The sequence below is a fragment of the Odocoileus virginianus genome, chromosome 17 (assembly GCF_023699985.2).
Source record: "Odocoileus virginianus isolate 20LAN1187 ecotype Illinois chromosome 17, Ovbor_1.2, whole genome shotgun sequence".
In the NCBI taxonomy this organism is placed as follows: Eukaryota; Metazoa; Chordata; class Mammalia; order Artiodactyla; family Cervidae; genus Odocoileus; species Odocoileus virginianus.
The window spans coordinates 40,631,633-40,658,296 of record NC_069690.1 but is presented as its reverse complement, the minus strand read 5'-3'; the positions used below and the strand labels follow the sequence as shown (position 1 = coordinate 40,658,296).

General features: G+C 54.5%; 2 protein-coding genes and 1 long non-coding RNA gene across 4 annotated transcripts; 2 read left to right on the top strand and 1 right to left on the bottom strand.

Moving 5' to 3' along the window:
- Positions 1–4,698, top strand: NKIRAS2 (NFKB inhibitor interacting Ras like 2). 2 transcript variants are annotated; one of them, XM_020887983.2, is made up of 5 exons: positions 1–136; positions 786–1,011; positions 1,101–1,209; positions 1,932–2,173; positions 2,832–4,698. In XM_020887983.2, exons 3-5 carry the CDS (start codon positions 1,116–1,118, stop codon positions 3,069–3,071), a joined length of 576 nt encoding a protein of 191 aa, XP_020743642.2. In that variant the 5' UTR covers positions 1–136; positions 786–1,011; positions 1,101–1,115; the 3' UTR covers positions 3,072–4,698. The 2 variants fall into 2 exon arrangements, with proteins under 2 accessions (XP_020743642.2, XP_020743640.2); XM_020887981.2 differs by lacking the exon at positions 786–1,011 and having other exon boundaries at positions 2–136.
- Positions 4,699–5,013: 315 nt separating this feature from the next.
- On the bottom strand, positions 5,014–25,681 carry LOC110133788 (uncharacterized protein C17orf113). The gene is given in 11 exon segments (XM_070479491.1): positions 5,014–6,064; positions 6,556–6,666; positions 6,978–7,174; positions 7,931–7,958; positions 7,960–8,225; positions 11,283–11,448; positions 13,034–13,144; positions 14,991–15,139; positions 17,469–18,261; positions 19,466–20,202; positions 25,280–25,681. Coding segments are annotated over 10 exon segments (2,601 nt in total). The 5' UTR covers positions 20,009–20,202; positions 25,280–25,681; the 3' UTR covers positions 5,014–5,827.
- On the top strand, positions 8,176–10,990 carry LOC139039130 (uncharacterized). Its single transcript, XR_011492341.1, has 2 exons — positions 8,176–8,247; positions 9,587–10,990. It is a non-coding gene; the product is annotated as an uncharacterized lncRNA (long non-coding RNA).
- Positions 25,682–26,664: the final 983 nt, after the last annotated feature.

Here is a 26,664-nt window from a genome sequence, read left to right as displayed (position 1 = left end):
GAAGCTGCAGGGGCGGGACCAGACGGAGTCGGGACCGACGCAGAGGAAGATCCGAGTGTTTGCCGTGGTACTGCCCCACCCCTGGTCCCCGGGAACCTGGACGGGCCCGGCTGTGCTGCTGCGAGGACCCTAGGAGGTACGGGACTGGGAGGCCGGGGTCGACCACCGCTTTGGGGACGCTTTAGGTGGCAGGATTCTGATTCCCTCTGGGAGCCCCCTGGTGGGGAGAATGTGCAGGAGGCTCATGTGGCAGTCTCTCGTGGGGTACCCCTTAATTGCGGAGCTCGTGGGAAGAGGGGATCTGTACTGGGAGTTACCTCTGGAGAAGTTTCTGTGTGAGATACCTTGGGGAAGTTATCTTTACCTGTCCTCTCTGGGGGAATCTTTGTCTAGGACTTCTGGGAAACCTGTTTGGGGTACCTTGAGATCTCTTGGGGTGTCTTGAGATTTCTGTGTCTAAGTCTTATCTGGGTGTGTCCAAGGGCAGCAAAATCTTTCTCCTTTCCAAAGCATTGTTTTCTTAGATTCCGTCCCTCCTTTGTCTCTTGTCTGATGTTCTTCATCCTAGCCATGGCCTTGACTGGGAGTTAGAGGGAACGGATTGTCCAGATCAGCCTTTCTGGAAAGCAGAATTGTTCACTCCCCAAGAAGAGTGATGTAAGATAGACCCACACAAAATAATATCTCTGGTTATTTCTCTGCGGGATCATGGTTAAAGAGAGGGAGCTTGAGCCAGAGCTCCCTTCAGCAACTGGTCCTTGACATCCTGTCCATCCTGTGCACAGAAAAGATCCTGGATAGTGGTTCCTTTAAGCCATCTACGTGGCAGCTCTTCCCGCGTCGTGGCAACATTGACTGAGCACTTGCTCTGTGCCACTTACTGACCACGTACTGGGAATAGAAGTACGATACAGCTCACTGCCCAGTAGCAGACACAGACACGTCACAGACACTGTAGTGGACACAGTACACACCCTTCCGAGGATAGCGGACAGTGCCGACTCCTCAAAGGTGTGTGTTCGGTTCAGAACTTGGGATCTCGATTAAGGGAAGGCCCTGTGTCTTCATCCTGCCTCACCCAGCGTGCTTCCATTCTTCAGGGTTGAAAGCTAAGCATGGGGAAGAGCTGCAAGGTGGTCGTGTGTGGCCAGGCTTCTGTGGGCAAGACTTCAATCCTGGAGCAGCTTCTGTACGGAAACCATGTAGTGGGTGAGTTGCTGGGGATGGGCTGTGGTGGAGGAAGTGGAAGTATGAAGAGAAGATTTGATCACAACACAAAGAGGCTAAAAGTTGCTCCTGGTGGTGCTCCTGGGATCTGAAAGATCCCAACCCTGCCATACAGAAGAAATCTGGAAAGAGGAAACCCAATATCAGAGAAAGATAGGAAGGAAAAGCTTGCAAGTCATGCTGTGCTTAGCATGGTATCAGCATAAGATTAACTCTGTTCCCCAAATCATTCCAGTCCAGCCAGGTTTGAAGTCTGACCCCACATTCCTTTCTCCCCCTATCTGGTTGGCCTGTTAGGATATACTCAGTCACGTAGGTTCCCAATCTTTTTTCTCCCTAGAAACAAGCTTATTTTTTTTTTTTTCTTTAAGCTGTGCTGGGTCTTCTTTGCTGCACGGGATTTTCTCTAGTTGCGGTGAAGGCAAGAGAGGGCTACTGTGTATTGCAGTGCATGGGCTTGTCATTGCAGTGGCTTCTCTTGTTACGGAGCACGGGTGCCAGGGTACATGGGCTTCAGTAGTTGCGGTTCCCGGGCTCTAGAGCACAGGCTCAGGAATTGTGGAGCAGGGGCTTGGTTGCTCCAAGCACTCGGGCTCTTCCCGGATCAGGGATTGAACCCAAATTTCCTGCATTGGCAGGTGGATTCTTTACCACTGAGCCACCAGCGAAGCCCAGAAACAAGTTTTCTCCTCATTTTGTCCCAGGTTCTGAGATGATCGAGACGCAGGAGGACATCTACGTGGGCTCCATTGAGACTGACCGGGGGGTCCGGGAGCAGGTGCGTTTCTACGACACCCGGGGGCTCCGAGATGGGGCCGAGTTGCCCCGGCACTGCTTCTCCTGCACTGACGGCTATGTCCTCGTCTACAGCACGGACAGCCGGGAGTCCTTTCAGCGCGTGGAGCTGCTCAAGAAGGAGATTGACAAATCCAAGGACAAGAAGGAGGTGTGTGGGGGAACCCCGGTGGTAAGAGACTGTAGACCCTTGGCTGGCTTTGGGAGGCCTGGAATGGCTCTGTCTTTCACTCATTTGCCAGAAACTAGGTTTGAAACTGGAGGGCGAGGATGGAGACCACTGCTGGGGGTCTTCGCCACTAGAGGTGCCCACCTGTTGAGACAGCTCAGCCAAAGAAGCTACTCGAGTTTAGGAGGCCCCTGCCCTAACACATGATGTCCCCACTAGTTTTTTTTGATAGTGGTTATGTGTTCAGCTGTGAAGGCCCTTTTGTTCTCAATCAGGCATTCTGGGAGTGCTTCCTCACCAGCTAACTTAGCCGGCAACTAACTGACTCCCAGTAATGATCAGGCGTGAATGACACAGGGCTTGTAACAGAACTCCTGGAGGGGGTACCAGATAGAGGCCCTGCCCACAATTTCTAATGTAGGAAGAGATGAGACCTCAGCGGCTGAGACTTCTTCCCCTCCCCTAGGACTCCGAGGTGGAAGTAGTTGTTTTTTCCTCTCCTCCCTCTGTTCAAGTTCTGGCTTCCATCTGGCACCCGCTCTGAGAGTTCCATGACAAGCCTGAGGTGGTCACTGGCCCTCATCCCCACCCCCAGGGTCTATCTACAGCCACAGGCCTCTCCTGTGTTCCTCTTCCCCAGGTCACCATTGTGGTCCTCGGCAACAAGTGTGACCTGCAAGAGCAGCGGCGAGTAGACCCGGACGTGGCTCAGCACTGGGCCAAGTCGGAGAAGGTGAAGCTGTGGGAGGTGTCAGTGGCTGACCGCCGCTCACTGCTGGAACCCTTCGTCTACCTGGCCAGCAAGATGACCCAGCCCCAGAGCAAGTCTGCCTTCCCCCTCAGCCGCAAGAACAAGGGCAGCGGCTCCTTGGATGGCTGAAGAGTTGCCTTCCCAGCCCTGGAAGATGGGTTGGGGGGAAAGGGGGGTTTGGGTGAGCTTTCCTTCCCAGCGAGGTGGGGAGCTCACCGCTAGGCCAGGCAGCTGGGCTGTCCCGGGCTCAGGTCGCTTTTGCTCCCTCCCAGCTCCGGGAATTGCTGATAGTCTAGGTTAGCACCCCCAACCCCCCCAGGCCCCCATCATATCCGCCCTGCAGTGACTGGGGTGGTTGTGGGTCACTGTCCCTTTTACCTGCCAGGAGAGGAAGCAGAGCTATGCAGAAGTGCCGCATCTAGGGTCTGGTTCCTATCACAGGGACCTCCCACTTCTGGTTTCCTGCCAGTATCTATTCTCTCTCTCTCTTTACGCACACACACCCCCTGTTCAGGAAGCCTCTACATACACACACCCACCCACCCACACACACACACACGCACATGCACACACACGGCATCAGCCTGGACTCTAGAGAAAGGGCATCCAGACATCTGTGTGGAGATATGCACGTGTGTGTGCTGATGTTTGGGTCTCACACACACTTATGGCACCAGCCTGGACCCTAGAGAAAGAGTGTCCACGTATCTATGTGTAGATGTGCACATCTGCATGCTGGTGTTTAGGACACACACATGTATACTCACTCTCATGGCACCAGCCTGGACTGTAGAGAAAGGGTGTGTGTGCATGTGTGTGCGTGCTGGTGTTCCGGGCACCTCCTCATCCAACAGCCCAGCCTCTCTCCTGTCCTCTCCTTGGCTGGAAGAAGCTAGCCTCCTGGGAGTGTCCTTTTCTGTTGTAACTCTTCCCCCGGCTTCCTCTTGCTGCTCAGGGAGCCTGTCACTGGGTGAGGTGGAATGGAACGCAGCTGGGCTGGGAGTCACCAGCTGGCTTTGCGGGCCTGCAAGCCCCTTCCCTTCTCTGGGCTTCGCTTTTCTCATCTGAAAGATGATCTCGATTCTATCCTCTCTAGCCCTGTGGTTGGATACTGCCCACAACTGCGACTGTCCCCTCAGCTGCTCCCTTTTCAAGGTGCTATGCCCACAGCCCCGGAGGCTGGGACACTGCTCCCCCCGACCACCAGGGGGCAGGGGCGCGCTACTCGCTCTAGTTGCCAGAGCGGCCGCCCAGGGCCCGATCAGCGGGCTGCCCAGGCCTGGGGACCGGTCTTTCCCGTTCCTGTGGTGGTTTTCAGCTGATCGCTGGACTTCTGTTTATCAATTTCCTGTGTTTATATGCCTGCTGCCACGGTGGAGGCTGGGCAAGGTGCTCCTCTAGCGCTCCCTTCTTACCTCAGACGCCTGAGCAGAACAAGGCCAAGCAGGAGCAGCTTCTCAGGAGCTGCCAGACCTGTCGGGGGCTCAGAAGGGTGGTTACACTTCCGGCACGTGGTCAGGTGAGCTTGTAACCTGCAACCTCCCGTGCTCACCTGCTTCTGATGCACACACCTAGCACAGGTGAGACACTACAGCCAGATGACCTCCAATACACGCCCCTTCTCCCCAGGACGGGAGAGGAGAGAAGGGGCAGGCGGCCCAGCTGGGCGAGTGGAGTTTTAGGGCGTATACAGGCTTGAGCTTAAATTCATTTATTAATGTGTTGGACACAATAAAACCACAACTGTTATCAAAAAGTTTCCCTCCCCTCCCCCCTTTTTTTTCTTGTACCCCCATTGGAAATAGCTTTTTAAAAAAAAAAGGTAACAGGCGGATACTGGCAAAGTCCCATATCGTGGGGTGGGGGGTGGCAGTGCTGGGGTGGGAGGCGGGTGGTGGCAGTAATCTTGACAGCAGGAAAATGGGTCTTGAGAGTGGATCCCAACACTCGGGTTCACGGCGACGGGGGCTTGGGCTGCTGGTCTGGGGAGAAAGCTGAATTGAGTGCTGGGGGCTAGTTTGAAGTGAGGAACTGGAGAGGAGCCCTGGGGGGTGGATTTGGTGTCAGGGGGCCCATAGTCTGAGGGAGACCCAGTGTCACCCCACTTCCCCCTTGAGAGCTGGGGTTCAGGAAGACAATGAAAGGCTAAGAGGGGAGAACGTGTGTAGGACTGGTCATTTCCTCTATTACAGACGGCCCAGCCAAAACATCACCATCACCATCACCTCATCCTGTCAGCAGGTGAAAACCCCAGAAGCTTGCAGCTCCAGCCGCCCCTTGGCTTTGCCCCACTTGGTGCTGCTCCCTCTCTCCTCCACGGTCCTCCACCACACCCTTGTCCAGGCACCCACTCCTGCTGGAGACCCCCTCTATCACCGCCAGTGATTCTCTGGGGAATCCAGTGAATGGGGAAGACCACCCCCACCCCACCCCCTGCAGGGCATGGGAATAGAGGTCACAGTCTTGTCCTCAGGCTAGGAGAAAGTCAGATTCCTTGGGCCTCTGGCCACATGGCTGTAGGTCTTGAGTTGGGGGGAATGAGAGCACCATGGGGCTGGGGCTAGGATTATTGCATAGATCTTTGGATTTTTCGGTTTGCTCCCCGTAAGTCAGGATGGGAAATGGAGGGGAGATCAGGACTAGCCCTAGACACCAGAGGCAGGGAGGGTGCAGATGGATGGTCTGTGGGCCAGGGTGGCATTAGTTGAGTCCCCAGTGCAGACTGAGGGCTGGGCAGAGCAGCTCTTAGCGTTAGCCCAGCTCTTCCTAGATTGGGCAAGACCCCCAGGGCTGTACAAGGCATTCTCCTGAGGGATGGAGGGAACTGAGGCATCTCAGGGAGAGGGATCAGGGCCGGTGGTAGGCAGGGGCGACTACTGGGAGGGCTAATAGGGGGCAAAGACGATGGGTCCCGTGGCAGGGCGAACGGCTCCCGCTGGGGTGCGAAACAGAGCTGGACCCAGGATCGGAGCTGGGAAGAGGGTGGTGGCCGCTGTGGGGGCAGGCCGGAGGGCCAGGGGCCCTGGCAGGGCACAGATGGCTGCCGCCGCGGTGGGGAGCGGGCTGGGCAGGAAGCGGGCTGCCAGGGTCTTGGTGAGTTGCTTCTGCAAGGCCAGTTTAGACTGCAAAGAAAAGAGGGATGGACACAGTCTTTGACCCCAGGAAAATCCCTTCCCCTCCCGTGGCCCCATCCCCTAGACCTTTTGCTGCAGGAAAAACGTGACTTTCAGGATTCCAAACCTAAATCCTCCTCCCTTCCCACCCCCACACATTCATTCCACAGGGCTTTCTCCACCACCTGTCGTCCTGTCCAGGGGGAGGAGACTCTTGGGATGGGCCGAGCGGGGAGGCTAGGGAGAGTGGGGGGTGGACACGGTCTCTAGGAGATGCTCGCCCACCCCTTTCGCTTGCCCCTGAGATGACTTTCCTGGGCCCACCTCCCCGGAAATTTTTCTGGGCAGATCTCAAGACAACCAAAAACCCAACCCCAGTTCCTTCCCTGCCCAGGCCGCCATGAGATGGGGTGGGGAGGCTTCCTTCCTGCCCCACCTCCCGCCACCCAGCCTGCCCTCCCTTCCGGCCATCCATCTCGCCTCCGGACCTGGACCGATACCTTGAGGAGATTCACAGCCAGTGCCGCGTGCTTCTGCAGCTTGCTGTGCTGGCTGGAGGGCTTGGGGGGCTTCCCGGCCAGACGGTCTTTGTGTCTCCTGCTGCTCAGGTGCTAATGGACAGACAGAGAGACTGGGAACAAGAAGAGGAACCCAGGGACCCCAAAACTACCCTCTCATGCTCGGCTAGCTCACCCTTCTGCTACCCACAGTTCACACACCTAATCCACCTGGCCCTGGAGCAGCCCTGGGAAGGGGAGGCAAGAATCGGCCTTGGCCTTCCAGGAGCTCACCATCCCCTGAGCGTCACACCTCTTTCTCCACCTGCCCCCTGCTCTGCTCCATCCACCTTCTCCCCGAAGGCTCTCTCCTCCCCACCCCCTCACTTCTGCTCCACCCCCAATCCCAGCCTCACTTGCCCCACCTGCTTGAGCTGGGTCTCTGAGTTGACCTGGAGCTGACAGAGAGCACAGTGGAACGGGGGGCTGGGCCCCTGCCGCCCCCCCTGGCCCCCTGTCACTCTCTTGGCCTTGTGTCCAGCTCCTCCCCGGGGCACCGTGCGGCCCCGGCCCCTGCGGGGAGCGCCCCGCTGACCTTCCACCATCCACCGGTGCTTGGCTCCTGGCGGAAGGAAAGGAGACAGCTTGTCAGCACCAGAGAGGGGCTGCAGGGCCACGGAGACCCCCCTCCAAGCCAGGTCAGCCTAGCTGTCCCTTGAAGCCTCCAGGCTGCTCGACACCGACAGCCCCTCCAGCCACATGAAGTTTCTCTTTCCTTCTGAAAGGTCTTCCCATGCGTGCTAAGTCACTTCAGTCGTGTCTGAGTCTTTGCAACCCCACGGACTACAGCCTGCCAGGCTTCTCTCTCCGTGGGATTCTCCAGGCAAGAATACTGGAGTGGGTTGCCGTGTCCTCCAGGGGATCTCCCCGCATCTCAGGGATCAAACCCACGTCTCTCATGTCTCCTGCATTGGCAGGGGTTTCTTTACCACTAGTGCCACCTGGAAAGCCCCAAAGATCCTCCCAGCTGCGTTCATTTCATGCCTCAAGGAAGCTTCCTTGCAGAGTAAACTTTAGGTCGGCTTCCCTTTGACTCTCATCCCAACCCCCTCCCCCAGGTCTGACCCAAGGAGAGATGGAGGGGGGTGTCTCCCATCTTCTGTGGGGACCCTTCAGATCTTGCTGCTTCAGGCTTCTCTTCCCAATCCTCCCTCCCCAAGCATTAGCTGGAGGACCCCAAGTGCCTGCCCACTCACAGCTGGGCACAGCACCTCTGTCAGCCAGCCCTCGAGCACAGTGCCCACCCAGAAGCCACAGTCTGCCCACATCTGGTGAGGGGCATCTCCTCCCCAGACTCAAGCTGGCGGGGGGCACTGACCTGTGTTGTGAGCCTGAAGCTGGGAGGCAGGAATTCACGGTCACCTTACATGTGGCGCAGTAGAGGCGCCCCTTCTCGCCCCTGCCTTCCCCACTCACACTGCTCCCCATAGCAGCTGCCGCCGGTTCAGGCTCTGGGGCCTCTGGCCCAGGCTCTGGGGAGCAGGGTGGGCAAGACGAAGAGGAGGAAGAGGAGACAGCATCCAAGAGGTCTGAGGGGACCGGCTCCCTGGGCGTGGGTTCTGGACTCCGGGGTGACTGGATTTCGGGATCAGGAGGAGGGGCCGCAGGAACTGCTGGGGAGATGGAAGGCTTCAGGTAAGAGGGCAAGCTCCAAGATGATTCTCAAGACCATGACTTTTTAAAAAATGTTCATTTTTTCTAACTTTTGGCTGCATGAGGCATGTTGGACCTTAGTTCCCCAATCAGGAATCAAACCTATGCCTCCTCCAGTGGAAGCTTGAAGTCTTTAACAGCTAGACTACCAGGGAGGTCCCTCGAGACCATGATTTTAAGCACAGACATTCTGGGGGTAGCATGGCTGAGTGGAGGGCCCTGGTGTACGGATGACCAGCACTGAATTCCAGACTCCCCACCAAATCACTGGGCAGACTTGGGCTCAGCTTTCCCACATGATATCATAAAGTTGGGCCCAGTGGTCTCAGAGAGCCCTCCCAGTCCTGATAATCCACATTTATTAGCTAACTGTTAAATAAATGGAAGTCACCAAAAAGATGTTCTAGAATATTCATAGAGCACTATTCCTAGCAGCAGAAACTGGAAACTATCCAAATAGTCATCAACAGGAGAATAGTGAAAAGAGTTGCTGGACAATGCAATACTACACGGCAATGAAAAAGGACAAAACACAGCTACACACAACAACATGGAAGAAGCCAGATGCAAAACCTACATACTCTAAATCTTCCTCAATCTATAATGGGTTACATCCCAATAAACCCATCATAATTAAAAAATGCATTTAATACACCTAACCTACCAAACATAAAAGCTTGGCCCAGCCTACCTTAAATGTGCACAGAACACCTACCTTAGCTTACAGTTGAGCAAAATCATCTAACACAAAGCCTATATTATAATAAAGTGCTGACTACCTCATGTCATTTATGGAATACTGTGCTGAAAGTGAAAAACACATTGCTTGCATGGGCACAGAATGGTTGTGTGTCAGTTGTTTACTCTCCTGGTCATGTGGCTGCTGCTGTCCAACATCACAAAAGAGTATGTACCTCTGTCATACAGAGTGAAGTCGGTTCGAAAGAGAAAAATATATACTAATGCATATGTGTGGAATCTAGGAAAATGTACACATGAACCTGTTTGCAGGGCAGGAACAGAAACGCAGAGGTAGAGAATGTACACATGCACATAAATGGGAAGTGGAGGGTGGAACAAATTGGGAGATTAGGACTGACAGACACTACCGAGTGTAAGACAGACAGCTCGTGGGAGCCTGCAGTAGAGCCCAAGGAGCTCAGCTCGCTGTTCGGTGGTGACCCAGAGGGGAGGAATGAGGAGCGCACGAGAGGAGGTCCAGGAGGGTGGGGATATGTGCACACATAGAGCTGACCCACTCCCTTTTACAGCAGAAACTAATACAACATTATTATCTGCTTGGGCTCCAAAATCACTGCAGGTGGTGACTGCAGCCATGAAATTAAAAGACGCTTGCTCCTGGAAGAAAAGCTATGGCCAATCTAGACAGCTTATTAAAAAGCAGAGACTTGACTTTGCTGACAAAAGTCCGTCTAGTCAAAGCTATGGTTTTTCCAGTGGTCATGTATGGATGTGAGAACTGGAACATAAAGAAGACTGAGCGCCAAAGAATTGGTGCTTTTGAACTGTGATGTTTGAGAAGACTCGAGAGTCCCTTGGACTACAAGGAGATCAAACCAGTTAATCTTAAAGGAAATCAGTCCTGAATGTTAACTGGAAGGACTGATGCTAAAGCTGAAGCTCCAATACTCTGGCCACCTGATGCGAAGAACTGACTCATTGGAAAAGATCCTGATACTGGGAAAGATTGAAGGCAGGAGAAGGGGATGACAGAGGATCAGATGGTTGGATGGCATCACCAACTCGATGGACATGAGTTTGAGCAAGCTCCAGGAGTTGGTCATAGACAGGGAAGCCTGGCATACTGCAGTCCATGGGGTTGCAAAGAGTTGGACATGACTGAGCAACTGAACTGAAAACAACACACTAAAGCAATTATACACCAATTTAAAAAAGAGTATGTACCATATATCTCTAGCCCAGAAAAGATCAAAATTTGAAATTGGAAGTTCAGTTTCTAACTGAATGCATATCCCTTTCATACCATGTGTGCTGTGTGCTAAGTCGCTTCAGTCGTGCCCAACTCTTGGTGACCCCATGGACTGTAGCCCAACAGGCTCCTCTGTCCATGGGATTCTCCAGACAAGAATACTGGAGTGGATGCTGTGCCCTCCCCCAGGGGGATCTTCCTGACTCAGGGATCAAACCCATGTCTCCTGCACTGCAGGTGGATTCTTTACCACTGAGCCACTGGGGAAGCCCTGGAAGTCAAAAGATCATAATCCAAATCATCATGAAGCCGGGAACTGTCTGTATGTCATTAACCAAAACCAGGTGAGACTAACCTCTGGTGAGAAAAGTCAGGCTCATGGTTACCCTGGGGGAGGGTTATAGGTGGTTGAATAGCATCACCCCCAAACTTATGTGCATCTGGAATCTCTGAATGTGATCTTATCTGGAAAGCAGAGTCTTTGCTGATGTAATTCGTTAGGATGAGATCAAACTGGACTAGAGTGGGCCCGAGGTCAGTGACTGGTGTCCTTCTAAGAAGATCATGTGAACACACAAACACGAGGGAGAAGGTGATGTGAGGGTGGAGACAGAAGGTCAGAATGTGGCCAAGGATTGCTGGCAACCACGAAGCTAGAAGAGGGGGATGAAACAGACTCTCTGCACCCCGGGAAGGAACCAACCCTGCTGACACCTTGTTCCAAAGGTCTGACCTCCAGAAACTGAGAAAATACAGTTCTGTTACTTTCAGCCACCCAGTTTGTGGTCATTCGTTATCCCAGGCCTAGGAAGCTAACAGGGTAGTGACTGGGAGAGGGCCCAAGGAGTGGGGGGCGGTGCTTCTGGGGTGCTTGTGACATGTCTCTTCACCTCAGCAGATTCAGGCTGGAAAATCTGAGATGCTCTTCTGTGTGGTGTGTGCCTCTTCGTGTACAGATGGTATACTCCAACATAAGTGGGAATAATAATAAGCAGAAAGCACTCAACCCCTTGTCAGAAACCAGATTTGAAGTGGGACAGGGGTGGGACAAAAGTTCAGGACTGACCTTTGCTGCGCAGCTCTTTGGGGGCTCCACCGGCTGGAGTCGGGGTGGGGGACGCCAGCGTTTCATCCTGGGTCAGGGTTTGCGGCCTCTGCTTGCTCTTGGCAGCTTCAACAGCCTTGAGTTTTCTGGCATGTTTGTGGCCTTTGTAATGTGCTTCGGCCTGGTTCTGGGGAGGGGAGAGCCTGGGGTCACCATTCATTTGCTGAGTCTACCTGCCCCATCCATGAGCTGGCACGTAGGGGGCAGGTCAGAGGGAGGCAGGGCTCTGGGCACACAGGGAGCAAATCCTTGCCATTGTCATCGTCATCATAGCACATGTGTGGGCCCGAGGGTTACAGAATGCATTCTTGTATGTGAGCTCCCAGGCAAACCGCCACCGCCTTCCAATTCTGCCTTGGTGCCTTTTTAGCTGTGCATCTTTGGACAAGTCACTTCACCTTTCTGAGCCTCAGTTTCCTGACTTGTAAGCTTTGGGATGATAACACTGATTTCATAGGGTTGTGAGAATGAAAATGAGAACATGAATGACAAGTGAAAGCAAAAGTGTTAGTCGCTCAGTCATGTCCGACTCTTTGTGACCCTATGGACTATACCCTGCCAGGCTCCTCTGTCCATGGAATTCTCCAGGCAAGGATACTGGAGTGGGTTGCCATTCCCTTCTCCAGGGGATCTTCCCAACCCAGGGATGAATGACAAGGGCCTACTACAGAGAATAAGTGCTCAGTGAATATTAGTTACTAGGTTTATAAATGCATGGGTGGGAAAACAGAGCAGTACCCACGCTTTAGGGAACATACACTCCAGATCATTCATCCTTCTGTATGTGTTTTTTAACAAATAGTTACTGAGAATTTGCTGTTTGCCAGGCACTGTGTTGGGCCCAGCATGAAAAATATATGGTTTCTCTATCAGAATGAGTCTCTCTTCCATCACTTGCATGACTCACGTAACTTGAAAGCCTGGAAGGAACCTCCAAATCTGGCCTGTCCACTAGGAGTTCCTGCTTATTGCTCCCCAAAGTAGGAATGACAAGGCCCTGTGGCCTCTCCTTAGGCTCTTTTACAAGAGCAGGTCTGCCAACAGCATCTCCCAAACTGCAGAAGTTGCCTGGACAGAAGGCAAACGTTCCCTTGGAGGCCAGAACGAGGCTTCCCTACTCTCTCGGGGCAGGCCCTGCTAGGAGGTATGTGGACTATGGGGTCAGCCAGGCCTGGGTTCAAATCCCAGCTCTGCTAATTACCAGCTGTGTGACCTCAGGCAAGTCACTTAACCTCTCTGAAGCTCAGTTTCCTCATCTGAAAAATGAGGCTGAGGATAGGACCTTGAGCCATCTCACTGATGTATCCTGAGAACTAATTAAGAGGATGGACACGAACAGATTCTGTAAACTCTCAGGTTTGTTAAGAACTCAGCCCCGAACCAGAACCGATGGTGAACCCTGGGACCCAGAGTAGGGAAGGGCAGCCTGCTCTCATCAGAAGGTTCCAGAGCACAGGAGAGAGGCATATGGGAGATATGGGAGGAAAACAGAATCCCAGGGGGATGGGCTGGGAAGGGGCACAGGAATCTGGAGAGAGGAGAAGGTGGGATGGATAAAGGGCCAGGAGCAGCTCTTCCTCAACGAAGGACAGAAAATACAGACAGTCCCTTTGCCACCCCTATTCCTCCATGCAGGAAAGACCTGAAAGCCCAGGGTCCAGCCCGCTCCCTGCCCAGAAACCCCCCAGCCTGTTTCCACAACTCCCTCTCACCGCTGAGTTGAATCTCAGGTGACAGATGTTACAGGAAATGAAGAGCTTCTTCTTCAGGGGAGAGGGGACCCCAAATGTGTGGCTGATGACAGCTTTCTGGACTGGGTCCATCTGTGGAGGGGGTGGGAGGGCATAGTAACTGTGGGGTCAGCTAAGTAAGGAGGGAGGGCAGTGCTAATTGCCCAAAACTAAAGTCTATAGAGGAGGGCAGTGGTCAGCCCACAGGAAGAAATTTCCCATGTCTGTGGATATTAGACACCAAAAAAGAAACAGTCTCTTCCCTGGCTGACTTTCTTAGATGGCCTAGGCTTCTGCTAGGAGGCAGGGGGATGGCCACATGACTTTTGTGATCTTGAGAAACAGAACCATGGCCTGGTGACCACACTGGCTTCCCTTGCTGCCCCTCTAGTCTCTTTTTTCGCTTATTCATGAGAATCACATCTACGTGTACAGAGAGTTGAGGGCAGGGAGAAGCAGAGAAGGGAATTTGGAATTTCCTCTCCCATAACCCAGTCTTGTGCTGGACCTGTGAGCAAGGGGAGATAAAGCTTATTATATCAGCTTTGCCGCTGTCCCAGGGCCTGAGAGAGAGCCACAGCCCAGGGCAGTGGGGGACCAGGCTGGGGGCGGCAAGCAGGGTTAGCAGGTGGAAGCCAGAGGGTTCCCTGAATAGTAGGGTCATTTCCCTGGAATAGGAATTTGCATTTTTTTTCTTTTCCTTGTTTTAAATAATTTCTGTTTCTCCTATCAAACCAAGCCTTTATGTTCCCCTTTCTCAAGGGCAGGGTTGTTGTGTCAAAAGCAGAAGTCGTTGGGGGCTTACTTGTCAAGAGGAACTTTCCAAACCTTCCTGAGACAGGAGAACACAGGCTTTGAGAGAAGAGGATGGTTTCAGAAAGTTCCCTGAGACCAGAGAAAGGTTCTAACCCTCACAGCACCCAGGGCCAGGGGCTGAGGTGGGTGGGTGGTAGGGCGGGACAGGATTTCAGGGGAGAACGGCCTGCTGGGCCCCCAGTGATGAGAGCAGCAGACTGACCCCCTCGTAGGGACCATGTGCCTGAACAGTGAGCATGTCAGCAAGCAACAGTGGGGGCTGAGAACCAGAGGACCCCCCCCCAATTGTCTCAGGCTCCTTAGGATCTTTGTACAACCCTGGAGGGTGGGAAGGAAGGGGCTCCCAAGGGTGATTAGATGGAATTTCCCACTATCTTGTCAGGATGGCCTGGGGCTCATCAATGATACATTTGATTTTTCAATTTTTTAAAAAAGGGGTCATATAGCTCATATAGCGAAGTAAATTTCAGATTTACATACATGCATGGAAGTACATGGGAATACTAGTACACAGGCTAGTAGTGGGCAGACACACAGCACATAAACTTACAGGCAGTTACAAATCACAGAAACAAGCAGAAAGATACACACTCACCTGCACACCAATGGCACACATCCACAAACTTAGAATCACCCAAACCATATTAAAAACATACACGCAGAGGCCAGACACACACCAAACACATACACAGTGGACACAAAAAACTCTGATACCCAGGCATATACACTAAATAAAGACAACTATGCAGGCATAAAGAGTTCACAAGCACACATGCACAAACTCACACCTACAAATACACAAAGTCCTATAGAGACAAACTAAAACAGAAAGGCACACAGACATACACAGATCATCGGCAGATGCCCCTTTATGAAAACTCGCTGAAACCTGCAGTCCGCAGGCCCTCCAGGCCCAGCAGCAGTTGATACGGGAGAGGACGGTAGCATCCTGGATATTCTGGCCTAAGGAGGAGCTGGGCTCCATTTTGGGGGCACCTGGTCACTCGGGGGGATGTTGCTCCTGGTTGGACCCAGCTTCTGAGAGCCAGCCCCTGGGAGCCCACCTTCCCAGCCCACCCCCATGCTGGGCTGCACTCCCCCCACCCACCTGCCCAGCCCGTACCGTGCTGAAGTTGGGGAAGAGATTGAGCGGGGTGGCGCCATTGAAGTGGAAGGTGAGCAAGTGCTTGAAGTCCAGCGGGGGTTGCAGAGGCCTGGCGGGCAGGGCCAGGGAGGCCAGCAGCGGGCTGGGGGCTCCGGAGGCCGGGCCTGCTGCAGGAGGAAGAAGGTCAGGGTCTGAAACGGGGAGTCGCAGGGCTCGCTCCTTCCCCCACAGCCAGAACAAGAGGTTGATGGGCTTCTTGGCTGTGGAGCCAGGGCAGAAACTCCTGTCTCCACAAAGCAGTGCTGGCTAAACCCAGGGTGATTATAGCCCATTTCTGCACCTCTCCCCTGCACCACTGGGGAAGGGGAAGCAGAGGGTCCACAGTTCCAGGCTCCTAGCCCAGAAAGATGACCACACCCCCCCCCCCAACAGGGGCAGCATTATGGCCCCAGTGAACCCGAGAGGGGAGTCGGGGGGGCCCCTGACACACACACCACCATGGAGACTGCATGATGCACTGGGTTTCCACTTTATTGCAAATTAAACCCAAACCCAGGAGACTTGGGGAAAGGCCAGCCCCCTCCCCTCTCACTAACTACTCCCCTCCAGATCCCGCACAGCATTCACAGCAAGGACTGACAGAGGGGATAGGAAACCCCCCAGAATCTGAAGGGATGTGTTCCCCAACTCCGGTGAGGCCCCAACTGCTCTCCCCTGGAGACAAAAAGCCCTCCAACACCCCTGGGTCAGGCCTGAGGCTGGTCCTTGGGGTCAACCAGTCCAGCACTGTGGTTTATACAGTCTTTGGTCTTAAAGGTCTGAGGCAGGGGCCTGGGTTCAATCCTTGGTCAGGGAACTAAAATCTCAAATCTCAGCACTGCCAAAAAAAAAGAGAGAGAGAGAGAGATCTGAGGCAAGGGCAGGTGAAGGTGAGGAACTTGGAGGACAGCCAGACTTTGAGGAAGAAAAAAATTAGAAATAAATTCAGTCCATTTGGGACTTTTTTGAACCCTGTCGTTGCAAAGCCAAAAGAAATCCTTTTAGATTTTGTGTGTTAACACTAGGGAGGCTAGGATAGATTTATTTCACATTGATAAATATGTATGTCTATGTGTGTGCTAAGTTGCTTCAGTCTAGTTTGACTCTTTACCACCCTATGGACTGAAGACTGCCAGGCTCCTCTGTCCATGGGATTTTCCAGGCAAGAATACTGGAGTGGATGTCTAAGTACACGGCCAAATACAGAAAAGTCTCAGGCAGCCTGTTGGTGGAGAGGGAACCTCTTACTTCCCTTGAGCTTTTTCACAGAAAGGGTGCTCTGCTGTCTGTCAAAAACAAAGACTTTTTTTCCCCCAGTCACATCTGAAGAGAAGACATGTTGCTAGGAGCAAGGCTAACAGTCAAGGACCCAGTCTCCTGGCCTTCAACCCCTCAGCTACGGAGGCTCTGTCTTCCTCCTTCCAACCAAGACCCCTCAGCTTTTCTAGAGCAAAAACTTGAGTGGAGTTCAGAGGGAAAAGGATGGACTACTCCCCGCAGAACTGGAAAGGTCAGGAGTGGTATTTTGGGTGCCCGAGACCCTAGCACCTCTGCCCACGGGCCCCAGCGCCCACTCACACCCCGGACCCAGCTCCTCTTCCACATCCCACTGAGCTGGGTTAGTACTCAGCGTGGAGCCGAGGAAGCCTGGGGAAGGTGGGCGGCAGGCCACAGTTAGGAGGTAAGCTTGCTAGGTCAAATCTGGCTTGACCCTTAGCAAGCCCAGGGGTCCCGGACTGGCTGGACGGAGGCGAAGAGGCCGCTCTCAGGTGAGCTGCGAGCCCAGGAGGCCCTCGCCCCACCCGCTCTCTAGGAACTCCACCGCCAGCGCAAAGTCAAACTCGTGCAGCGGCGGCCCATCCACCGCGATCTTCACCGCAGGGCCGCCCCGTCCTTCCCCCGCCCCGCCCGGCCCCCACCACCGCAGCTCCCGGCTGCGGCAGACCTTGTCCAGGAGGCCGGCGCCCGCAGGCAGCGCCAAGGCCAGTGCGGCCAGGGCGGCGAAGTCGGGGAAGAGCTCGTGCAGTTCTGAGCGCGCGCACGCCAGCTTGGTGCACAGGGCCCGCGGGCCCAGCCGCCCCAGGCTGCACACCACGCGCTTGAAGAGCGCGAAGTCGCCCAGCGCCCTCTGGCGCACCACAGCGGGGGCGAAGGCGCGCAGCAGGACGCGGAGTGCCCCCTCGCCGTGAGCGCCCAGTTCCTCGGGGGCCTGCGGGTAGCGGCGGGAGTCGAAGATGGCCGCGAAGGCGGCCACGGCGTCCAGCGAGGGCCCGGGGTAAGAGTCCCGCAACCCCCTCTGCATGGAGTCCAGGAAGGCCCCCCGCAGCCGCTTCAAGCCCTGGACCGCAGCCTCAGAGTAGCCCACCAGCTCCACGCCTCGGTAGGTGCAGCGGCCACGGCCCAAATCGGGGCTAGAGGATGCCAGTTCCTGCAGGAAGCCCTGGAGGCGCGCCCCACCTGAACTGCACTGTGCGTGGAGGGAGGCTGTAGCTGCCATCACCAGAGGCTGCAGCAAGGCCAAATCCGGCTCCTCTGGCTGCAGGACAAGGGTCAGCTTCTGCACGGAGGGCAGAACATCCAGCAGGAGGTGGGTGAAGGCCACGAAGGTGAACTGGCGAAGGGCGAGGACCAGCGCCCTTGTGGTAGGCGAGGCTGGGGCAGAGGCCTCCAGGGTGGGCACCAGGCAAGGCCAAGCCTCAGCCACAGCTTCCACCACGGGCAGCAGGGAGGCCCAGGGCACTGGTCGTGGTCCTGCCAAGTCAATAGCTGCAAGGTCCAGTGCCGCCCTGAGTTCAGGGACCACGTGAGAACTGGGGCCACCGTGCAGGCGGAATAGGGCGTCCAGTACGCTTTCATATTCACCTAGGTAGGCAGGGGGTTTGGGGTCTGTCCGGCCAGGGAGGCAGTGTAGCTCCGTGAGCAGTGGGCAGGTGGCCCGGAGCTGCGGGCACACGCGCCCCAGGCGGTCACTGGGGAGGCTTGAGCTGAGCCAGGCCAGCTTGGATGCAGACACGCCGAAAGCCTGCAGGATGTCCAGGAGTTGGCCAGCAGTGGCCTCGCCTTCCTGTAGCTCCACACTGCCCAGAAAGGTGGTGGCAGGCTGGCCATCGCAGGGGGACACCGAAGTGACAAACAAGGCCAGACTGTGGGACTCAGACCAGTCCCTGGTCTCATCCAACACCAGGCCCACATATGGGGATGCCTTCAGGCGCTGACGGGCCTCTGTGTGCAAGACACTGGCGATGGCCACCTGGGACAGCCAGGGAGAGAAAAAGAGGGAGGACAGGGTTAGGCTTGTCCTGAGAAGGGGAGGCAGACAGGATGGGGTGATAGAGCACAGGCCTGGGGTTGGACAGTCTTAGGGACTAATCCTAGCTTTGTCACTTACTGGCTGTGTGACCTTGAGCGAATCATTTCACCTCTCTGTTCATCTCTGTTTCCTCGAGGCTAATACTTGCCCCCAATCTCCTTAAAAGGTTGTTGTGACTTATCAATTTTTTTTTTTAACCCACGCCACACTGCTTTTGTGATCTAGTTCCCTGACCAGGGATTGAACCCAGGCCCTCAGCAGTGAAAGCTTGGAGTCTTAACCATAGGACCTCCAGAAATTCCCGTCCATGTAATCTTTGTTGTTATGTTTATAAATGTAAAAGTGCTTTATGAATCATAAAGATTCTAAAGCGTCTTGTTAGTTTCTCTACAGCATTGCCCCAGTCAACCTTATTCTTGAGGATCTCCCTCTGCTCAGCTGCTCTGGGATTAACTGATAGGTTGACTGCCCACGGGTTAACCAGGGCCCCAGCTGCATGCTGTTTGTCTCTCATCTCTTGGTAGGATGAGATCCAACCCGCCCCTCACCCCCACACCAGCCCCCAAGACTCATAAAGCCAGTACCTAGGACAGAGCTACATGAGTATGCATGTCCCCAGTGGCCATGTGGGTGATACTGAGTTTCAGGAGGACCAGGGATAAACCAAAGGTAATGGGAAAGCCCATGCCCTGCTCTCCAACTCCAGAACTTCATGCCCTGACTGCACAGGACCTAGTTTCTCAACAGAAGTCAGAAGTCCACATTTTTATATGGAATGTCTTTTTTTTTTTTTTAACTTGGAAACTAATTTAAGTCTTTTGAAAACACTGTGAAAACTACCAAAACATGCCTGTGAGCCAATCAAGCCCCCAGGCCACCAGTTTGCAACCTCTGGCCTAGGTAGTGAGCCAAGCAACCCTGAGCCCCCGAGGACAGAGCCTGGTCCAGCCTCTTCACTGTTAGGCGCCCCGCAGCTGGCCCGGGGCCTGGCACCTAGTATGCCCTCAGTGCAGGGAGGATGGGCGAAGGTGTGAATGAGCTGCTTTGGCCTCTTCCCCGGGGGCCTGGCATGCTGGTGCCATGCCCAGATGGCTCAATATCCTCCCTCCTCAATCCCTCCCCCACACCCCTGGCTGCCACCCACCTGCATGTCCCTCACCCTCCTGGGGCTGTAGTAATCACCGTGCTCCGTGCCCAGCAGCGCCTGGCACAGGTTGAATCTCTGCAGCTCAAGCAGGGCAGAGCAGCGGTCGTCAGGCACTTCCTCCTTGGCCATGCAGTACACTGTGGTCAGCACGGCCACTTTAGCCGGGTCTGCTTCCACCTTGACGCCCCTGGAGCTGGGGGTGGTGGCCAGGCCTGGGCAGGCCCCTCCGCCCTCAGCCTGGCCCTCAAAAGAGGGCTGGCCCCGGTTGGCAGCCAGAGCCTGGCGGTGGGCCCCCGAGGTCACGTGGCGCAACAGGGCGTGGCGCTGGAAGTTGTCCGTGCCCACGGTGAAGGCATTCTCCGCTTTGCCATGCTTGTTCCGCACCAGGGCCTGGCGGCACTCGAGGCAGAACATCAGCTTCCGCTCGTAGTCAAAGTCCAGCCAGGTGAACTCCTCTTTCCAGTGCTCGTTGAAGTAACGCTTGCACTTCTTGTTGGAGTTGGAAGCCTCTCCAGCTGGTTTCTTCCCTGGGGGCACCATTCCTCCTCGGGGGGGCAGGGCACCCCCAACCCCTGCACAAATGCTCTTGCCCCCCAGCCTCCCCCACACACCGAAGCACCTCCCTTGACAGGGGGAGTTGGTAGGGAGGCAGGAGGAGGGCAGCCCGCCAGGCTAAAGGGGACCATTCATCTAACTTAGCCAGGAAAGCTTACTTCCGCTCCGCTGGTGGGAGACTGAAGGTGAAAGAAACAAGGGAGAGGTGTTAGGCGTCCACTGGGGGTTATGCTGCCCACAGAGCACTCCCCAACCAAGGGGTGATTTGGACCCAAGGGGGAAGGGCTACTGGGAGTGGGCCATAGAGTGTTATCCAAAGTAGGTTGAGGTATGGGTGGTCCCAGCTCCCCAGCAAGGGTCTCCCTCCATCTGGGACAAGGCATCGATTGCTTTGACTGCTGAAGCATGTCAGAACTCGGAGTTGGAAAGACTGGCACCATCTACGCAATTTTATAGGTGTGGGGACTGAGTTCTGGAGACCAACAGTGGTTCTCAGGGCTCATGAATAACTCGTGACTGAATCCTGACACCTTGACCAAAGGATAACTGGTGTCTTCAGAAGGAAGTTAGCAGCTAGCTGAGCTCCCAGAGCCAGAGGACTGAGAAACAGGATTGGTCTTCTCTGGAGCTTCATTCCCTAAAGACACGCATGGACACACTCTCACACACACCAGTAGTGCGGTTCTGGGAAGGGTAGCCCAGACGTGAGGTGAGGGCTGGGTTCCAGATTGAAGGCAGTCAGCGGGTTGCCCCTACCTCCCTAACTCTACCACCACCCCTGGTGCTAGATGAGAATGAGCAGATCAGCCCCAGAAGGCCACGCCAGCTGACCGCCAAGACCTGCCAGCTCTGCTTCCTACTTCTCTCTCACATCTGCCCTTCCTCTCTGTTCACTGATAACAACAGCAGTCACTACCACTTACTGAGTGTGAACTGAGTCAGGCCCTGTGCTAAGGGTTGTGATGACTCCATTAGGAGACCAAGATTACTCTTGCAAGTATAATCTTCACTTTGGACAGGAGGAAACTGAAGCTCAGGGGCTTTCAGGGACTTGCCCAAGGTTTGCCAAGCAGTAAGTGGCTGAGGTGGCCCCAAAGTTCATTTGCAGTTTTCCCTCTTGGGCTTCCCTGATAGCTCAGTTGGCAAAGAATCCACCTGCAATGCAGGAGACTCCAGTTCAATTCCTAGGTCGGGAAGATCCACTGGAGGAGGGATAGGCTACCCACTCTAGTATCCTTGGACTTCCCTTGTGGTTCAGCTGGTAAAGAATCTGCCTGCAATGCAGGAGACCTGGGTTCAGTCCCCGGGTTGGGAAGATCCCCTGGAGAATGGAAAGGCTACCCACCCCAGTATTCTGGCCTGGAGAATTCCACGGACTGTATAGTCCATGGGGTCGCAATGAGTCGGACATGACTGAACGACTTTCACTTTCACATAACATCTTACAGAAAAAAACCCCGAATGAACGTTTTGGTCAATGGAATAGAACCCGAGTCCTCCTGACCCCACAGGCCACACTGAGACCCTGGCCTGCACCGTCTCATCTGGATTATGCAGCGGCCTCCACCTCTGCAGTGTCTCCCCCACTCGTACCTCATGAAACAGCCAGAGAGCAAGGCCACACACAGATCTCACTATGTCACTCCCTGTGTCCACGTCTTCAGTGGTGTCCCACTGCCTAAGTCTACATACCTCGCCGTGAGCCAGCGAGGGCCCCCCAACCTCTAGACACCTCCAGAAGCTTCCCCAGTTCTGTCTGCTCAGCCAGATCCAAAGGCTTACCGTGGCCCGCACACATCAGTCTCACGTTTGCTCCGGCCTCCAGCCCCGTGCCTGGAACTCCCCTTTTCCCTGGCTATTTCCCATTCATTCCTGGCGAGCAGCTCAGGCATCCCTTCTGCCACCTGACCCACCCCCAGCCTGGGTTGGTACCTGTCCTGTTTGTTGTTAGTTTTTAAGTCATGTCTGACTCTTTTGCGACCCAGTGGACTGTAGTCCACCAGGCTCCTCTGTCCATGGGATTCTCCAGGCAAGAATACTGGAGTGGGTTGCCGTTTCCTTCTCCAGGGGATATTCCTGACCCAGGGATCAAACCTGCATCTCCTGCATTAGGAGATGGATTCTTTACCACTGAGCCACCGAGAAGCCCCACCTGTCCTCTCATCACCCGTAATTCCCCGTGTACCAGTCTTTGTAACACAACACAGTGAACACAGGGATCCTCTGTGTAACTCTGCACTTGGTTCCTGAAAGGCCAAGATCACATTTATTCATTTCTATACCTCTAAGTTATTGTGCATGCAGATGACTCTCAGCAAAAGTTGATTGTTTGAAAGAATGGAAGGATTTATTTTGGCTGTATGGAACAACTTCTTGTTTCTGAGACCATAGGTTTAGCTGATTCTAAACTCTGAGAAAGCAGTGACTGTCTTGCTCACCTGATGTTATTCCCAGAACTCAGCATAGGACCTGGCACTTAGTGGGTAGGTACAATAAGAGCAGATGAGTAGAATTCCAAGGGGAACCCATTCAGTATAAGGAGAAGCACTCCATGTTGCCCAAAGTGGGTGAACCCTGCTGGTTCTCTTCCCCTGGATTGTAGGGGGGCAATTGGTACTGCTCATCACACTCTCCTGAAGCACACTTTTCTCTGACCTTCCAGGATCCCACATCCTCTGGATTTCCTTGCTTTCATCAGCCACTCCTTTGATGTCATCTCATTCTCTTCTTCCCAATCTCAAACCATCCAGAGTCAGAACCATCTCTGCAGGACACTCCTCTGGGCACCACACCTCTCTATCCAACTGCCTTCCTGGCTTTTCTAGACAGATCTCTCCTGCATCTGTCACTACATCTGCTCCTCTCCCAGGCTCCCTCACTTGGAAAATGGCCCATTCTCCCACCCAGGTGCTCAGGCCAGAAACCTGCCTGTCCAACCCCCACTCTCTTCCCCATTAGGACCTGATCCAGCCACAGGTCCTATTGATTCCACCTCCCCAATCTACTTCTAACTCCTCCCTCCTCTCCATGCCTCTGCCACCATCCTTATGTAGGTCACCGTCATCTCTTGCTTGGACAATGGCAGTTGATTCCTGATAGCACTCTGGGTCTCCACTCTTACCCTGCTCTTGGGTCAGAAACTCTCAGTACCAGAGGGGGCTCTTAAAAATATACCGCTTAAAATCCTCTCACTATTGGGACTTCCCTGTGGTCCAGTGGTTAAGATTTGCATGCGTGCTAAGTCGCTTCAGTTATGTCCAACTCTTTGCAACCCTATCGACTGTAGCCTGCCAGGCTCCTCTGTCCAAGGGATTCTCCAGGCAAAAAAAAAAAAAAAAAAAAAAACTGGAGTGGGTTGCCATGCCCTCCTCCAAGGGATCTTTCTGACCTAGGGATCGAACCCACATCTCTTATGTCTCTTGGCATTGGCAGGCAGGTGCTTTACCACTAGCACCATCTGGGATACCCCAGTGGTTAAGACTCTGTGCTTCAAATGCAGGGAATGCAGGTTTGATATCTGGTCCAGGAACTAAGATCCCACATCCCAAAGAAAAAAACAAAAAGCAAACAAACAACCCCCTCTACTGCCCATTGCTCTGAGGCCAGCACCAGAATCCCTTTCTAGATGTGCCAAACGCTCAGGCACTGCTGACCTCCCTAGGGGACACTTGTGCCTCCCTCCCCTTCTAGATACACTGGTCTTTACTCACAGTGCCAGAGTCCCATCCCCAGGACCTCTGCACATGCTGTGCTTTCTTCCAGAATGTTCCCACCCTGCCTCCCAACACTTTGCCTATTCTACTTCCCCTCTGACTTAGCATCATGGCCGCTCTTCAGGGGAGGTTTCTGTAATAATCCTCTCCCAGCAAGTCCCCTTATTCTTTGTCACTACCCCCTGTTTGTTCTTTCCATCACGCTCCCCAAAGTTTATAAACCTGCTTATTTCTGTGCAATTTCTATTGCTTGCACTCTCGCTGCCCACCCACCCATTCCCTCCCACAAATTCCCTGAGGGCAGGAAAGGTAATTAACTTGTTCCTATCTGGACCTCAGAGAAGAGAACCATGGCTGGCACCCAGCAGGTGCTCCAGCAAACTTGAGAAGTAAACAGGTAAGGAAGCAGAAACTCTCAGGCAGAGGGAGTGATGGAGTGGGCCCCTGGGCACCTATTGGGCAGCTAAAATAGCTACCTTGGCCATCCTTTCCTCCTAGATCCCATGCTGCTTCTGTGGCCTTGTCCAGTCCACCACCCAAAGGGATCTCAGAATGGGGAGGAGGTACGAAGCCAAGGTGACATCCTTCTGGAAGTTTGTCACGGCCTTTCCTGTATCTAGAAGCTACCCTATTCTGCAGAGGGATAAAACTATCATGAGACCTAGGGTGTTCTTGAGACAAGAACAAAAGAGTAGGGAGAAAGGAGAACTGGGAAGATGGAAATTCTGAAACTGCACTGTCCAGTAAGGTAGCCACCAGCTGCACGTGGTGGTTTAAAATTAATCAGAATTTTAATCTTTAAAAGTCAGTTCCTCAGTCACACTAGTCACATTTCAACCTCTTGATAACCACGTGTGGCTAGTGCCTATTGTATTAGATGGCCCAGAGAGAGAGAAAATTCTCTGGGATGGCCCACATCCCAGAAAGTTCTATTGAACAGTGCTATTCCAAGAGATCCCTGCAAAAGCCATCGACATTCCCCCACCTCACCCTAAGGAAACCAGGCTGGGTGGGGCGGGATGTAAATAAGACTGACTATGTGACCAAGGTTAACCAGGAGGGTGTACCTGTTGCAGACCCAGGTGGCCTCACACCTCTCCACACCCTGGCCAGCTGGATGGGGGCCCATGAGGCGATGACGTTGGCTGGTGGTCCCCACTCCATCCTTGCAGGGAAGCCTCAAACTGAGTGTTTATCTGGCTCTAGGATGAGGGTCCCCAGTCCCCCGCTTAGGCTTCTTTGGGTCCCTTCCTTTCGGGACCCCACTAGGAGGAGTTCCCGCTTCAGGCAGAGTAGGGGCAGGTGTCCCCTCTCCCACCCCGCAGGCAGCCAGCTGAGGCCGGGGCTCCCTGCACACCCCTACCCAGCCGCCCCGGCCAAGGCTGCGGAGGGCTGGGGAACTTCCTCTGGGGGGCGCGCGGGGCAGGAGCCCTCCGAAGGGTGCCACCCGCCCCGTGCCAACTCGCCCGCAGGGCCCCCAGCCCCCGTCGCCGCCCCCTGCCCGGAGGCTCCGGGAGGGGGCGCCCCGCCCGCCGGGACTCACGGAGACTCGGGAGCCACCATCTTGCTCGGTGGACGCTCTGGCCGCGGTCTCCTTGGGCTCCACTGAGCGACAGCAGCCACTAGCGGTAACCGGGGCGAAGAGGCGCCAGCGGCGGCGGGGGCCGGGGTCGCCGGCAGGGCGGCGGCGCCGGGGGGCGCGAGCGGGAGCGCTCAGCCGGCCGCTCCCCCCGGCCTCGGCTCGGACTCGCGGCACGCACTTGGCCAGGTGTCACTCTCTCACCCTCCCCGCCGCGCGCGCTGCAGCAGGAGTGACTCGGGTTAGACCGCAGGAAGGATGCTCACCGCCAGTGGGAGGGACGGGAGGCATTCACTCATTACAAGTATCCGTGGGCGCCTAGAGCAGCTCTCGGGTGAGAGCCAAACAGGTGAAGCGCTAGGGAGGCTATACTCTGGCAAGGGCTCTCAGAATGATGAACAAAATGCTTTGGGATCACAGGGGAGCAGGGAGCTGAAAAGGTTACCAGCCTGGAGCAGCAATGGGGTTTCACAAAAGGGTCAGTGAGGATTTACCAGGAGAAGGGCATTCCAGCAGCGGGAATGGCAGAGCCTTGGGGAAACCATCTGGAAGTTCAAAGTTCAGTGCAGCTTCTCAAAGGTCAAGATAAGGGCTTCCCTGATGGCTCAGTTGGTGAAGAATCTGCCTGCAATGCAGGAGACCTGGGTTCGATCCCTGGGTTGGGACGATCCCTTGGAGACGGGAAAGGCTACCCACTCCAGTATTCTGGCCTGGAGAATTCCATGGACTGTATAGTCCATGGGATCGCAAAGAGCCAGACACAGCTGAGAAACTTTCACTCACTCACTCAGAACAGAGGTGTGGAAGCTCTACAGGGAATATTGTGGATTTTGATCTTCTTGTCTCCTAGGGGAACCTCAGGAGGTAGGTGAGCTGGGAAATCGTGGGGGATCTTAGTTCCCCAACCAGGGATTGAACCCAGTCCCTCAACAGTGAAAGGGAAGAGTCCTAACCAGGGAAAGTGGAAGTGAAAGTGTTAGCTACTCAGTCCTGTTTGACTTTTTTTTGCAACCCCATGGACTGTAGCCCACCAGGCTCCTCTGTCCATGGAATTTTCCAGGCAAGAATACTGAAGTGGGTAGCCATTCCCTTCTCCAGGGGATCTTCCCGATTCAGGAATTGAAGCTGGGTCTCCTGCATTGCAGGCAGATTCTTTACCATCAGGGAATTCCCTGGAAATCAATGTTTTAATCTAATGATCCAATGAGTTACTTGTAAGGGGGATGGCAGAAATGGGGTGGGTGGGAGGAGGGACCTCTTCCTAGAACTTTCAGATATCCACACTCTCTGCTGTGTGGGTTCCATGCAGGAGTAATGTGGGGTTGTGGCACCCACTTCCTCCCGGACCT

Bases quoted from the DNA above. Each gene is read 5' to 3' on its own strand.
- NKIRAS2 (XM_020887983.2), top strand. From the start codon at position 1,116: ATGGGGAAGAGCTGCAAGGTGGTCGTGTGTGGCCAGGCTTCTGTGGGC. The intron at 1,210-1,931 runs GTGAGTTGCTGG...ATTTTGTCCCAG, and splicing joins GTACGGAAACCATGTAGTGG to GTTCTGAGATGATCGAGACG. The intron at 2,174-2,831 runs GTGTGTGGGGGA...CCTCTTCCCCAG, and splicing joins AATCCAAGGACAAGAAGGAG to GTCACCATTGTGGTCCTCGG.